At 31.2% G+C, this 16,451-nt stretch overlaps 2 protein-coding genes across 2 annotated transcripts; both read right to left on the reverse strand.

Moving 5' to 3' along the window:
* Positions 1-5,153: 5,153 nt before the first annotated feature.
* On the reverse strand, positions 5,154-5,807 carry LOC130451792 (uncharacterized). The gene has a single exon (XM_056791042.1). The coding sequence runs from the start codon at positions 5,805-5,807 to the stop codon at positions 5,154-5,156; it is 654 nt and encodes a 217-aa protein (XP_056647020.1).
* A 6,037-nt stretch (positions 5,808-11,844) lies between these two features.
* Positions 11,845-16,428, reverse strand: LOC130451444 (post-GPI attachment to proteins factor 6). Its single transcript, XM_056790463.1, has 5 exons — positions 16,241-16,428; positions 15,957-16,186; positions 15,555-15,797; positions 13,823-15,100; positions 11,845-13,264 (listed from the first exon to the last, which is right to left on the reverse strand). The coding sequence occupies exons 2-5, from the start codon at positions 16,174-16,176 to the stop codon at positions 12,600-12,602; spliced, it is 2,406 nt and encodes an 801-aa protein (XP_056646441.1). The 5' UTR covers positions 16,177-16,186; positions 16,241-16,428; the 3' UTR covers positions 11,845-12,599.
* Positions 16,429-16,451: the final 23 nt, after the last annotated feature.

Raw genomic sequence — 16,451 nt, forward strand, 5'->3', positions numbered from 1 at the left:
TTACGTCAGTATTCAAATTTTCATCTAGACAACAACTAAGTAAATAGACGGGATGATCTGCTATTCACTGATTGCATATCTCACCATCAACATATTAACCATCCCCACAAATTTGTATGACACATCATGTCTTCTCAAAATCTTCGAGCCATAATCCATTGCTTCCAAATAAGTTTTTGATGTTGAGCTGTTAAGCAAATTTCTGCTCTTTAACTTACTTACGGTAACTTACCACTTACTGGAATGTTTTGAGTTTTACACTGCTTGATCCAATCCACGAGGCACCAATTCTTCCATGTCCTTCATAACACTCCGTTTCACTTGACTAAATCGACTGTGAAATTTCGTACTTCCCACACCTATCTTTCAATTTCTGCATTTGGCATGTCGTTTATGAAAACATGTTTTGACTGTATTGTTCTAAGACGAAGGAAGGAACTGCTTATAAACAAATAAATTTACTTACACAGAGGTAGCAGAGGTATTGTATTCCTTATATCTATATTTACTTATATAAGTTCCTTATATCAAGGTTTCTCACGCTGAATATTTTGTCAAATGACATGATTTTTTTGAGTTTCGTCACGTAATAATCTCCTTTTTTTTCAGCTTTATTGGATGTAGATGAATTAACTAGAAAGTTTGCTTGAGCCCTGTATAAGATTTACCATATTGCATTCTGATATTATTTTCATAGGTTTGCCAGGGAGCAGGCTCAATAAACTTAAATGCGACAACACAGGACATACCTAATTGCATAGTTCACAAAGTTTTCAATTGAGAGATATTTCAATCATTCAATAGAAATGCTCTAGTCTTTTTGTATCACAATTTTATTTCAAAAATAAATACAAAATTGTCATAAACTTATTTAGAACATTCATATCAAAACCTAGAACACAAAAACATCTATTAACAATAACGCTTCCTTTAATAAACTTTGTATGAATAGGGATTGTACTCTTGAGATTGCTGGTGGTGATATCAGTTCCTAAAATCAAATTTTAACGATTTTACTTGAATGTATTTATATAGCAAGATAGTCTTTGCTGACTAGCTAGAACAGATATCCAATATATGGGGAATTGCAACAAATTGTCAAAATGTAAAAATATGCGCAAAGTCATAACAATCTTAATAATTACTTTTAACCGAGAATTATGGTCTTAAAATTCTTTTCTTTTAGAAATATTATCAAATCCATAAGATTCAAAAATCAATATAAATTTGAACGCGTTAAATAAATATGAAGTTGTTGAGTCTGGTTGCTATTCAAATTGCATGTCTTCTAGATGAAAAACATACTATAAGAAATCACGTCATCAGGAACTAACTAACTTTATCTAACCTATAAAATTCAACTTCATAACGCCTTAACCTAAAAAAATTAATGTCAGTCATAATCTAATAAATAAAAATTCCCAACAATTTGGTTAACAACAAGAATCAACACTTCATAGTATGTTATTTTTCACAATCCCCCTTGCCACACTTACGGAAGCATTTTCAATTGATCCTTTGACTAAATCCTTGTGAAAAATACGCGCTGAAAGTATTCACATTCCACAGCATCCTAAAAATTATTATTTATATGAATGGTCATGTTCATTTAGCGCACCCTCTTGTATTGCTCCAATTTTAATTAAATGGCAACTTGGAGAAGAAAGAAATGTATATTCACCTTAAATAGTTTCTGGCCTCCTATTACCCAAACTTTTTCATATTTATATTGAAAATTTCTTTTTTTCAATGTTGCGAAACAGGAATTCAGAGACCTGAATACACGTGCTCCAGCGTTTAGTATGTCTTCATCTGTATGAGACACCACAAAAGTGATTCGATTTGGTAGCGGTCTACAATTTATTGGAAGTTTATGCCAAGTGGCAAGATCCATAATTACAACATTTTGTTTTCGAGGATCAAGAGTAAAGGTTGTCATTCTATGAAAATCCTCCACTTCAATCCTATAAAGAAAACAAAAAGTTTACATATACATTTTTATATTGGAAGATTTATTATTTATCAGGAATTTATTGTCATTGAATCTACAAGGTGGTCCAGAATCATATACATCTATTAATTTCTAGAGCTCTCGTGAGTTCGGAAATCAAATAGCAGACATAGTTGCTAAAATAGTAGAACCTAAACATATATGCAATACTCCTATATGAACAGTTATAGGTATAGAAAAAACGTCCCTACGTTACGGAACCGACAATATTCATTTTCTTTCTCGTTCGAGACACTTTATATATACTGCGCATGCTTGAGAATGCGCAGAACCGAGCTGGAACCTCGGAGGATAGAGAAACCGTCACCATTCTGTCTTTCTTAGTCGGAACAGCTTCCACTTATAGAAATTGTCGATTAGAATTATTACATATGTGAACCTACCCCTCGATGGAATCTGCAGCAGGACAATAGTGAAACCATTGTATATTCTTTACACAATGATTATACGTACATACATCATCAACAATAAAATTCAAAAAACACTTTTATGTTATGATGTAAAATTTCTTTGTATCGCGGATTCTATAAGAAACTATCATCACTAATAAAATTTTGAGAAAATCTTTTACATTATTATGTAAAATTACTTTGATCGTAAGCTGCGTTTCACTTTCAAAAAGATCTGAAGGAATACAAAAAAGTATCATTAAATTACTCACTGTTGGGTCCATCTCCAGCCATTCATTTCGCTAATCGCGCGTTCATTAATTGAAGAGGCGACAATATTCAACTCCATAACGTAAATTAGTCTTTTAATTGCACTTAGATTTTCAAATTCAAAGCTTTCGTCTAAGACCACACACCACTGACACGCAACGATATTTTTGTCAGAATGACAGTAGCGTTGCACATAAGAAAATTGAATTTTCTAGAAAAACATAGTTTCAGGAAAGTGAAATGGATAATATTTTCTATTCTGTTAGGTGCAATATATTTTAATAATGATATTTATGATAGAAAAACTAGTTCACATTTTCAAAGTGGTCAATTCATCAATTGGAAAGTTTAAAATGAAATTGTTTATTGGAAAATGACGGATAATCATTCTATAGAGGGCCACGTATACACAAAAAAGAAGATTTGTACTTTTATAAAGGTTAAGGGGAAAAGAGAAGAAGTATCTCATATGGGAGGGAAGTTGAAAAAAAAAACATGCACAATAAATATCAGTTCAGAAACATTCCAGAATGACGCTTTGTAAACATATACTCGATGCGGCGCTGCTATCTAAGGATGAATACTTACATCATAAACTACTTTTACATATTACGTTATATCTTAACTACTCATAGAAAAAATAATAATTATTATTATGTCAACACAATTTGAAATCTGGATCGCGCATGCGTTTATTATCAACCTAATGTGAGCATGTGGAAGAATTCATACGCAAAACTTGACTTGCGATTTAGTTCTATACAAAGATTATATACTTGATAGATCTGCCACTCTGTATAAAAATTTGACGACAAAGTTTGATCCTAGCGACTGGCTCCGTACCAAGAAAAAATATTTCTATAATCAAAGATTTGATCTAAGGTTCATATCCATGCTAATTTCGCGGGAAATTTGAAAATAACTCGAGTAATTTTAAATGCTCAAAGCTAGTTGTCGCATCAAATTGTGAATGAAACAAAAGTTTTATACAAAATACTTTCATTTTGCTAACATTTCAAATTCAAATATTGTTTTTTACAAGAAAATATAAATACCTGAAATGAAAATGCTGTTAAAATGAAGTATTTTAAAAAATATTTTGGTTTCTTTTACAATTTATGTGACAACCAAGTTCGACCATCTAAATTTCACAATTAAATGGTTTACATAAGATATTTGAGACTTTTAAATAATTTCTTCGATACTGAACCTGCCACATAAGGAGTGACAAGATCTAATCCTGTATATTTTGAGCTTCTATTGAATGGTTTATAAATTGGGACATTGACTATTGGAGGAAATAGCAATTCTTTTCCTCTGCATAACTTTTCACTAGGATTCATAAGAGGTTTATTGTCACAGTAAATATAAGCAGGGCCGCTCCGAGGTCAGAAGGCTCCCGAGCAGTGTTGCCAGAGCTAGTACAATTGTACAATTTTAGTACATTTTAGTCCATTTTATACGCTAGTACATTTTTCCTTTTTTCTAATACATTTCCCTTGCGTTCGCAAATATAAAGTTATTTTATATTTTCGTTTAATAAAATAAACTAGAAATTGTACTAGATTGTAACAATAATTAGAAAACAGAGCCAAGTTGATTTATATTTATATCGTGAGATTTTTGTACTGCATTGTTAATTTTATCGGTAAATTTTATATAAATTTTTCATCCTTAAAATAATAATTGACACAGTCCATAACATTTTTGGAAAAAAAAATTTAATTTTAACTTATGTTTATACATCTTTCTATAATTTTATTAATTTTGTTTGAAGTTGGTACAATCTAGTACATTTTCTAGTTCAATTTTTACATTCAGCTTTTAAATTGTGGCAACACTGTTCTCGAGCGGGATTTTCAATGGCGCCCTCCTCCCGCCCAACCATCTGAAAAACCATGATCACTTGGCCCAAATGTAGCAAAAAATTTACCATTGAAAAACTTTGAAACAATTAATAATAATCAATATTATTAATTTTAAATCGTAATAATATTATTTTCACTGTGAACATGGACTAATTCTCGAAACACGTGGCAGTATATGGTAATACAAATATGAAAATTAAAGGCCATTCTGGTTGTTTCAACATAAATTATTTTTGAGAAATATTATTCATACAATTTTACTTTACATCACCTTTTTCTTTACGTTTTTGCCTTGACTTCTGTAGTGCTATAATTGTTATATTTCTAGGTAAGGAAGTATTTTACAAAAAACCACTAATTTTGTTTTTTTTATATTTACGAAGTGTGATACATATTTTGTTGTAAGTAAGACAAACCAAACTTTTCTTAAAAACATTTATGTTATGAACTTCTTAAATTTATAAACCAAATGTTTATAGTTCTTTCTTTAAACATTTACAGGAAACTTTCTGGCCTTGGCTCTAGCAAATGATGAAAGAATGTCTTTAAAGTCCAATTTTTTGGCAACCTCATTTTCTATAGATATGATATCCAAGGCATTTGACCTTTTCTGGCTCATAGTGGAGCGAAGGTACGTTTTAGTTTGCTAAAACTTCGCTCAGCACTCGCCACAGTCAGGAGGATGGTCAGCATGATACGTAGAGCAATCCACAAATTAGTAAATAGGTCCTTTTGGTCATGTGATTTTATACATTTTAATACCTTGACAGGAGACAAAACTTTACTCGATTTTTCTTCTTCATGGTTCACTATAGTTTTAACATGAATAATTTCATTATACAAGTATTTTCCATTTATGTCACTGATATTTTGGAATGTTAGAAACTCTTGAAGGTTTAGGCAATTCTTCATCAGTTCTTCTTTTTCTGGCAGCTTTCCCAAGTCGTACAGAAAACCCCATAGAGAATGGTGTTTGTTTAGCTGGACGGTTCGTTCAGTAAGAGATGTAGTCACACTGTCAACAAGGGGTAAGAAAACATCTCTCTTAAAAAGCTCTTCCATGGTACCACTAACTACGTCTGAACCTTCATGCGAAAACTGCTTTGATTTCTTCCTCAATCCCTCGGCTGTGAAAACCGGTTCAATTTCCAATTCTACGGCAATTTCCTCAGCGGATATCATTGCGTCTAAAAGACCCTTTTCTCTGAAGGATGAGAGGAATTCTTGACAATTATCAAGCAGCTTCTTGGCAGATGTTAAGTCAGCCATCTTCCCTTACAATGTTTTGCTAACTAGATTTACTTGAAATAAAAGGCCATGCCAAACAATCAGTATATCAAAAAGGAAACGTCTTCTACATGCTTAATCAGAGATTGAGCTTCTGATGCTGCTTTAGGGTCGTCAACGCTGTCCGCAAGAGTGCTTGCCTAACTTCAGCATATTGGTACCTGATAGCTTGGATTGAAGAAATTCTTGCTTCCCAACGAGTTTCACAAACTTGTTTTAGAGATAATGACTGAACATGTTCACTAACTATGCAGTAGGTACCGTTTCGTTGATACTGCAAAAATTGTGTAAATCCGCTAAATTACACCAAACAGTGAGGTTGACTTCACAGAAGACCTTGCACCATCAGATACTACAAGATTCAAACTATAATTAGTACACGGTGTAAATGAAGCCCGGGGATATTCTTTCAAGACTCTAACCTGAACACCTTTGTTAATTCCGGTCATATTAGTAAAAACTGCTAATTCTGATGCAAAATAATTGAGAGTCATTGAGAAGATGACTTATTCAATTCAGCATCAAACATAATAAATTTAAATGTTAAGGTTTCCTTTGCTAGTATAATAATCGTCTGCTAAAATATAATATTTTAGCTTCTCTACCTTTGAATTTAAATGTACTTAATAGTTAAGTTTTTCCTTAATCCATTCTAATACGTTTACTTCCATTTGAATATCCATTTTCTTGATTGGAAGATGCTTTTTTAAAAATATCTCAATACATTTCATATGAAACGATATTCATTGAAATTTTTGTTGAAGGCTCTATGGAGACCCCAGCTTAGTGACAGAATCAGATGGCTAGGCCACTTGGAGCGTCTGAGGAAATGGAGGTGCGCAAAGTGTACCGGCAAAAGCCCAAGGCCAGTGATGTCGAAGAGCATCTTCGTCAGCTAGGTGTGAGGGGGTGGAGACGAGGAGAGTTGGACCGTGATAACTCGAGGAATGTGGTGGACTAGACTAAGGCTCCTTTAGGGCCGTAGTGCCAGTGGTAGTAGTAATTTTTGTAAAAGCGAGTAGAGGATTTTGTTTTAAACATTTTATAGCAATTTATTAATCTTTTACTTCAACCTAAAAGGATGTATACATAGATAGGTAAATCTTATTAAAACCAAAACAGATTTACTAAATATACATTTATTTTATTTAATATAATATATATATATATATATATATATATATATATATATATATATATTATATATATATATATATTTATATATATATATATATATATATATATCTCACAATGGTTAAAGCTAAAGGGCGCATGGAATAAACAGTTTCATTTATCAATTGAGTGTTTATATTTTATTTTTGACATCTTTTGTCTCTCCAAACAGAAGTATAATCATTGAAAATGTATTTACAACTTAAATATTTCGAACATATTCGAAGTTTTATTGTCAACAAGAAGAATTTTTAACTGCTGGAAATAAATACATACCAAAAGTTGGTAAAGTCTTATTTTTGTTAAATTTGTAATAGAATAATTTAATTCATTAAACAAACCGTACATTCCATGCGAAATTAAAACGATTTACATGATCTGATCAAATTTGGTCCGGACTGGCACAACTAAACTGCGCAGGTAGAGCGAATCTATAAGATTGTCTTTCCTTAATGGTTACAATCTTTTTTGAAAGAGATATGGAGGGGCGACCAGACGAGTGCGCATCCAAATTTCGAGGAACGCCGCGGAGCCTCCATTTTGATCTTTACTTGAGTTACAGCATTGTCAAGTGTCTCATGAAATTATGGCGTAGTGTCAAAATGAACAGATTTTCATAAAAATTATATTAAAAAAGAGGTTTTTGGCATAAAGTAGTGCTAAGATAGATAATAATTAATGTTCATAATTTTAGATTGAAATGTTGGTTATGCGTCAAAAATGTGTTTCTCAAAATATGACAATTTTTATGCAAGTTCAGAAGTAACATCTAAAGTCTCAAGATAACCTTATTTTAAAAATTACCGCTGAAGATAAGATCAAAATGGCGGCTTACGGTATTAGTATATTCTCTGGTGTGTCAGATGTTTGTATCCATGCAAAAAGTTTGTCTGGCGATATTGACTATGGAAAGGAAAGTTAAGCAACGATTTTGCTTGAAATTTTGTGTTTCCAATGGAATTACGGCAGCGGTTCGTTGCAAATGTTGCAGAACAAGTTATTTGAGTAGCACAAAGCATTCAGTGAAGGTCGTCGAAGACTTTCCTAACGCTAGTTCTCGAAAATCGTCGTGTCGGCATCCGAGAGATAGATAGCAGAATGTCTTAACATCTCTTATGGATCGATTCAACATATTTAGGTTAATGTTGTGGGTATGGAAAAAACTTGCATCTAGTAGGGGTCTCAAAAGAGAGACTCAAAAATGTAGCTGAGGACTCTTTTTTGGCAGAGACGTGGGCATATAAAAACATGGAAATTGCCCAGCAAATCGAAAACTAAAGTGAATTTATTTCAGATGGTTAATAAGGTCGTTATGAGGCATCTAAACGCTTCGTTACATTCCAGTAGATTGTGTCTAATCTTTTGGCCAAACACGAAAGTCATCGATCTGCTATTATTGGCTCCCTCTGACTTTTCTTCTTTTCTAAACTCAAAAATCCGCTTCAGGACACACCATGAATCCATAAAAAGTCATTTGCTTGAGGTACAGAAGGCCATCCCAGCTGAGTCTTACAATAAGCGATTGGAACATTGTATAAAGCGTTTGAATACTTCTAATGGCTCGAAAGAAGCCTTTTTGAACGCGATAATAAAGATTTGTAATTAAAATACGTAAAAATGTTTTTTCTTGGCCAAATTTGATCACATGGCATGTTGTAAGGAATGTTTCAACAGTAAAGTGTGACGTACATTTTTTTTCAAGCAAGAAAAAGGAATTGTCACATTAATACTAATAACTGTTCATCATTAGCATTAGAAATACTTATTTTTTATAAAAACTGCATCTCTCAGTTTATTCACAATTTCAAGAATGTAAAAGTGTGTGACCGACTCTTCTACATTGGCCTGGTATTGAGGTAGATGTTCATATATACTTAATAAATAATTAAAAACTATTATCAACGAACATTAATATTGAATATAATTCATTTTCTATTTGCCTAAAAGTGAAATTAAAATACATATCGTGTTGTTATGCAGTTCCGTTTTGTTTCTAAGAGATAACTGTATTAAAACAATAGTTAGTAGTGATTTGTAGGAACTATAACCTCTAAAAAGATTCGCAATTCTGAGGATTATGCATTGAAGCCCTGAAAACAATTACATTTTGGGGACCTCACCACATACCGGCGCGGCTAGTGGTTAATCCAAATGTAGTAGCCCTCAATGCAGAACATAATGTATATTTATTTAATTTATGGATACAGTAGCCCTTATATATATATGGCAGCATAAATATTTGCCTTATTTAATATATAAATTTCAACTTAAAAATTAATTTTCACAACATAATGATTGATGTAAATTCGTTTCCACAACATAAACCAAATTTAATTCAGCTTATGACATAGAAAACAATGAAATTTTAAAAGGAACTTGACTAAAGACAATCTATGTAATGTAATATACCAGTAGTCTCGGTTAAAACAAATTTTTTTTTGGTAACGTGACTGGAGCTGATTGGAAAGACGAAATACTTTTTATAATAAGAATAAGCATACGTGGAATGTAGAGAGAAGGAAAATAATATGTATATACGAAAAGTGTCCATCGAAATATGTTAAATAACATCAGGGTAAATTTTTTTTAGGTTATGTTTACTATATTATTTCGTTGAAATTTTCAATAATAAACGGCTCGAATCAATGATCGCATTCAGCGGAAGAAACCGTTGGGCAACTGTTACAGGACCCTAGCGGAATCATTCGGTGACACAATTTGTGCTAGGTAACGGTAGCGGAGCTGAAACGTGAGAAAAGTGGTCAAAAACTGAGACAGAACAGGACCAGAAGTTTGTTAATTCAACTGTGATCAAACGTTAAGTTGTAGTCATCTCAGAAAAAAACTGATTGACTTCGGTCAAGAGGATGAGAAAAATTAATTGAAGCACCATGATTTATTCTCATAATTTAGTGTTGAATTATAATGTCCATTTGTATGTGAAGGATACACTTGTCAAAAACAAACAATTTACATAAATGAAAAACGTCTTGCCAGCGAGTGTTATGTCCACTGAATGCGACTAATTATATTACATTCATAACACACCCTTTGTCTACATAGATTCTGAAAGGTTTTTGAACTATTATTTATACAACTGCTGACATCTGCCAAATACTCTAAATATCATATGAACAGTTTTCGAGAAATTGGGCTGTTGGATGAATTTGATTCAAATTCCTACACCTCTAAACATAATTTAGCCACACATTTACCTACATAAGAATTGAAATATAACAGTCACTATATATTCTTAGAAAATAACAGTAATATTCTTAAATGTAATACAATAGTTAGCCAACCTATCACAGTTAATAAAGAGATACATTTATACATATTGACATGAAATACCTAGGGACAAGAAACTTTCTGTAAAGTATTTAGATTTAAAATTTCCTTATGGTAATAATCATACATTTCTAAAAAATCAATTGGAAATAATATAGGTGAAGCTAATATTTCGTTATGTATGGCGGTTCAAACATCAAACAAATTTATCTATCGTAAGTTCTTGTCGTTAGGTATTCTTTAGTAAAGACAAAAAACTGTATATATTCTGTGCTTGTTTATAAATTTACAAGTTTAAAACATTTGATAAGATATACTCATTACAATGTTATCGATTTACGTTAACCAAATTAATTTCATATCCAACGATACTGTACCAGAGGTATGCAAACCTTTATCATACATACATACATTTTTAAATATCCTGTATTGTGATGTTTTTATTATATATTTAATTTTTATTACATTCTATTGAATAAATACTTTCAATTTGATATATTGTACATTTACATTCCAGCACTATATTATCCTTCATCAGAATCTAATCTCAATCAAGCAACATCGAGGAAATATGTGGATACAGTGAATGTAGTAGAACGCCACTACCGTCATTTTATAGCCTTAATTATCAAGAACAGAGACATTTTGGTTTGCATATTACTTTTCAGAATGGAGAAAGTCATCGGAATGTATTGTTCATTAGATGTAATTGTGTAAATTGGTATGTTTAAAATTAATAAATCCTGTTTTTCAAATTACTTTTCATAATCGCCCTATTCACTATCGTGCCTGTTAATAAATAATCTAATTTTTTATGGAAAAGCTTTTTGACGCCTCAATCTAATATTCGCTCTTCATCAAGATCATTTTATACAAACATACGGAAAAATTTCTTTTCAATTTTGAATTAAAAAAATACAACATTTTCATATGACTATTTTAACTATAATAAAGAAAATAATTTCAATTTAATAAATGACCAGACAAGAAACTCCATTAAAAAATGTAAATATAAATTAAATTTATGTAAATATAATTTATTAATAAACAGATAAAATTAAAAGAATTAGCAAGAAGCTGACTCATTCGCCAGATTAGGGTCAGCAAATCCCCCAATGAGTCCATAACATAACCAGAATTATTGCTCACAGTAGTCTGCTGGCGAAATAGACTTTGTAGATATATAGAGAAACATCTGGTATGAGATTAGTTAAGGCACACATAGATAGACCTTCTCTCTTTCTTATCTAACAACTGCCCTATTTAAAAGAACGTGATATTAGATTGGTAACTGGCATTATAACTGTAGATGATCATCTAAGACGTCATCTCGAAATTATAGGAATCACAGTCGATTTAGAATGCCGCTAGTACATGAAGAAGCAAGAAAGTGCATACCACGTGACCAGTGACAATTAGACTATTAAAAATCAATGGGTAAATTGAATCATCGATATAATATATGTATTTGAAATATAAAAGAAATATTACCATAATAATATGTGTAATAAATAATACATAATATATTTAATAGTATAAATTATCAGTTATTGGCGAGACTATAAAAATACTACAATAACAGAAGCTTTGAAATAAATATAAGAATAATTAATAAGAAAACAAAAAAATGCCAAATTAAATCTCTGGGAAATTCAAAACCGAGTATCTAAGTAATTTCCAATAGAGATTAATAATAAAAACTAACAAAGATAAAGTTTGCAACTTAATGAACATTTCAGGTATCTATAAATAAATAGTGTTATGTCCACTGAATGCGACTAATTATATTACATTCATAACACACCCTTTGTCTACATAGATTCTGAAAGGTTTTTGAACTATTATTTATACAACTGCTGACATCTGCCAAATACTCTAAATATCATAAAAAACTAACAAAGACAAAGTTTGCAACTTAATGAACATTTCAGGTATCTATAAATAAATAGGTAGAATTGAATTACAACAAGGAGATCCACTGTTACAAAATTATAAAAAATTCACGTTTAAAGATATATTAGCTCTACTGAGTTTTGACTTTTTTAATTTAATCTATAAGGATGGACGAGTCCTGGACGCAGAGGGGAATTTTTTGGCAAATTACACTATTAAAGGTAATATTTACACTAATTATTGGAGAAAATAATCACGGTTATTTTCAAGTAAGTAGAAAAGAAAGTAGGTGCACAAGTGTCTAAACTGCTACCTTTTCAAGAAATATTCATGTAAAAAGATAAATATAAATATAATTTATAATTAATTTAACAAGCCAGGATTATTGAATATAGAAGTTAAACAAGCAACAACTGACTTTTAGAGAATAACTTCAGGGAGGAATGTATTTGGCTTTGGTAATATTATTATTAAGGCCACAGCCATAAGAATATGCCAAAAACTATGTAAATATTTATAATTGTCTTCTGTTTGTAAAAACGCGTAACAAACTAAACCTACTACTACTAAAGTCACCCCTATTGGTATTTGATAGAACAAATACCGTCTATTGGCGAATCTTTGTTCAACTTTACGATATTTCATAAACCAACTAATTGCTATAATTATTAAACCCGTAAAAACTGGTAGAGCAAAGACCCATAAAGAAGTTTTGTTAATTGTAGTACAAAACGCTAAAATGATCGCTCCTACCATGTGACACATAGAAGTGAACAATTGAGGTAAATCTGCTATAGCTAAAAGTGTTACCCATATGGCTAATATGGCACAAAAAAAGTCGCCAAACTGTAAAGCTGAAAGGCGTACCAGGCAGAAATTCAGCAAATTTTCACCAGCATCACAAGCATGGTAAAATGTAGAAAAGAAACATGTAAAAAAATAAGTTACACCTTCAATGTAATACTTTCTTTTAAATGCAACATAAACTGCAGGCAGGAACATCAGGTTGCTGAATACCAGTAATAATAATTCTATTACTACCATATAGTATGGAGTAGCTTGAGTATTATCAGAACAATCCCAACCTGAAAAAAATTGTAAAGTATATTGCTTCAGTCTTATCGTTTTTCTAAAAATTAGGAAATTCAACTTCCTAGCATCCTAATCTATTTTACTATATTTAACGTGTTTCTTAAAATTCCAGCTTAGTTGAGACAAAGAAATTAAAATTTAAAAAATTTACCAGTTGCTTCAAAGAAAATCATGAATTTTTTTATAAATTAAAATACAATAATAATAAATAATACATAATTCTTTAAGGTGTAATTGATTAAAAATCTTAAGTATATACACTCAACGACACATTATATCAGTATCCCCAACTACTACAACAGTCCAAGAGATAACTGAAGAGACAAAAAAGAAATTAGAATTGTCCATCAATCATTTATTAGAACAGATCAATAACAGAAGATTAAAATGGATATTGGCAGGATTTGGACAAGGTGAAGTGGAATAAGGCCTTACAGAACAATAGCTAATTAACTAACTACTAACTGCCTACTAGTACGAAAAATTCTGATTGTTGTTGAATAAATTATAAAGTGTGAGAAACAAAGAAAGGAAAATTTTCAAGTACTTACCTCTATATTTATTCATGCAGGAACAAGTAGAAAATACCACTCCATCAGAAACTACAAATATACACCTTCCATTTCTTGAACATTGCCCAAAAATACAAGCATGCGACCCAATATCAAAAATAAGACTGGTGTTGCAAGTGGAGTTTTTATCTTTTAAGCAAGGCCCTTCACAATCACAGCCTTTGCATTCGTATATCTCTATAATATAATTGCTACAATTTGTAGTACATTTTTTGCAATCTTCAGATTCTGGACAGGAGAGTTCACAATCAATGACGCATTGTTCATACTGTTTTTGGCAGGATTCAGGACATCTACAAGGCACACATTCACCACAAAAAAGTTTAAATGTGGCATACCAAATACCGCTCTCTGGGTATGGTATGAGAATAGTAGAATTTTCAGTCGTTTTATTTAAAATAAGTTGTGATGAACTTTCCATACTGTTATAAATACACTTATTAGGCCATGTGGGTACTTCTATACCTCCTCTTCTTATACAAGCCACGACCACATGGTTTTCAGGCTCATTTATGAATCCAAATTTTTTATTTTTCAAAGTTCTTGGTTTAAAAGCTAAAATAAATTGTAAGGTCCCACCAACATCTGTTCCTTCTCGGATCTTGAATGTCATTAAAGAAAAATGTGAACTAGTCATATTTATTGGAATTGCTACTTTGGATTCCAGTTCTTGTTCTAATTCGAAAGAGAATAAAAATGTTTCTGAAGTTGCCTCACGAATAAGTTCATACTGTTTGTATGGAACCAAATCAGTTATTCTATAATTATGAAAGGTTTTTGAGAATGAATTGTTGAAGTATGTTTCATTTTGCAAAGATTCATAGTAAGTAGATTCTTCTGGAAGTTCATTAGAAATAAATTTGATCTGGAATGTAAAGTTGCCACTGGTAGTCTCATCATTTTCTCCTTCAAATTTATATTCAATGTAGTGCCATGAATCAGAACTTGTGGAAAAGAATACTCTGCTATGAGTTGTGTTGGAATAAATTATTTCTTGTTTATGGTGAACCTCTTCAGATGGAGGTTTATTAACCTCAAGTCTAACCAGCAATTTGTTAACATTGTCTGGGAAAATTATATTCTGAATGTAGAGTATTCCTTGATCATTGGGGCTAGGTACATAAAATTTGAAATATCGACTTTCACTGGGATGAGCAATCAGCTGGGACATACTCTCATGTGTTACAATCAATGGATTGTCAATTTTATTAACAAAAAGCGAGGCTTCTACATTAGAGTAACAGTCCGCACGTAAACCTAAAACGATAATCAAAAATAAACATCAAATAATTTTTAATTTGATGCTTTTCGTTATACTTTATCACTTCTGTGTCTAATAAATTTCTGAAACAATTGATGATATTCAATATATTAATACCCATTGAAAACTACTATAATCACACCAACACTTACATTTACACTGTATGGTCTTTTGAGCTGGATACAAGCAAGCATCCTTATAGGAAGCACAAAGGAACAAACAATGTAATTGTGAGTGTTGACGTAGTAGTAGTAGTAAATACTCCCTACTTATTGCTGGAAAAGATTATTATCTTTATTAAAATAAGAACTGATTTTAAGAAGCAAATTGCAACTGAAAACATTATTATGAAACTAAGAAGGTTTCTAAAAATCTTAGACATTCAGTTCATTAAAAGCCATTAGAAAGAAATTTGGAAATGAAGATAAAATTAAGTGAAATCCACCTTACCTTGTTGGCTGATTGCATTATATTTAGGATCCTGATATGCTAGAAAAGCAATTACATAATATGAACCAGGATCTGGTGAAGTGATATTGATAAATTTTTCTTTTTTATTTGTTTGTATTTCAGTATTGTAGGTAGGGTATCTTGTAACATTTTTAAAAGCCTTAGGAAAAGGGGAACCATCAGGGTTAACAACTGGAGGAGCACCATATTTCATATATAAAGAAACATTTCTAGTCTTGCAAGCTAAAATACAAAGAAACAATAATGTATAAATAAATTCTCAGAATTATGTATATGTAAAAATTTAGCATGTCTTGTTTTAAACTCAATATATATTGGTTTCTACTAATACTGTAAAAGCTGTGCTAAAATATTACTTAAAAGTAGAAAAAGGCATCTTACGGAAGATGGACATTCTTGTTTCATCTGCAGTAAACTTGAAAGATGCGAACAGTGTATTTTGAGGAATTTTTAAATGTATCATTATTATATCTTTATAGGACTTATACTGTTCCAAATAAGATGTAACTGTTCTTGATGTTATGGTTACGTTCAAGCTCGCAGTTTGGTTAATAAAAATTGCTAAAATACTATATACAATGTATTTATCCGTCATACCCATCTTTGTAAAACTGAAAGATAGAATATATATAATATTTATTTCAAATTAATTACTTACATCCTACTTTTATGAATAAAAACCTAAGTCGTGTATCTAATCTCTAATAACATTGTGTATAAAACTAATCTACATATTCTTTAAAATAATCATTAAGCGGGAAATACTAATCTAATATCGAAACTAAGATTTTATTGAAATATTATGTTAACGACAGGCACATACATTATTTTTAATGATTGGGAAATTATCCAATAGACAGCCTAAGTCTTGACGTC

The sequence above is a fragment of the Diorhabda sublineata genome, chromosome X (genome assembly GCF_026230105.1).
Source record: "Diorhabda sublineata isolate icDioSubl1.1 chromosome X, icDioSubl1.1, whole genome shotgun sequence".
In the NCBI taxonomy this organism is placed as follows: domain Eukaryota; kingdom Metazoa; phylum Arthropoda; class Insecta; order Coleoptera; family Chrysomelidae; genus Diorhabda; species Diorhabda sublineata.

What these genes read in the sequence shown, in the direction of transcription:
- LOC130451792 (XM_056791042.1), bottom strand. Translation starts at nt 5,807, where the DNA reads ATGGCTGACTTAACATCTGCCAAGAAGCTGCTTGATAATTGTCAAGAA.
- LOC130451444 (XM_056790463.1), bottom strand. Translation starts at nt 16,176, where the DNA reads ATGGGTATGACGGATAAATACATTGTATATAGTATTTTAGCAATTTTT. An exon ending in AACAAGAATGTCCATCTTCC is followed by an intron (nt 15,798 to 15,956) that starts GTAAGATGCCTT and finishes TTTGTATTTTAG; the next exon opens with CTTGCAAGACTAGAAATGTT. An exon ending in TAATGCAATCAGCCAACAAG is followed by an intron (nt 15,101 to 15,554) that starts GTAAGGTGGATT and finishes TTATCGTTTTAG; the next exon opens with GTTTACGTGCGGACTGTTAC.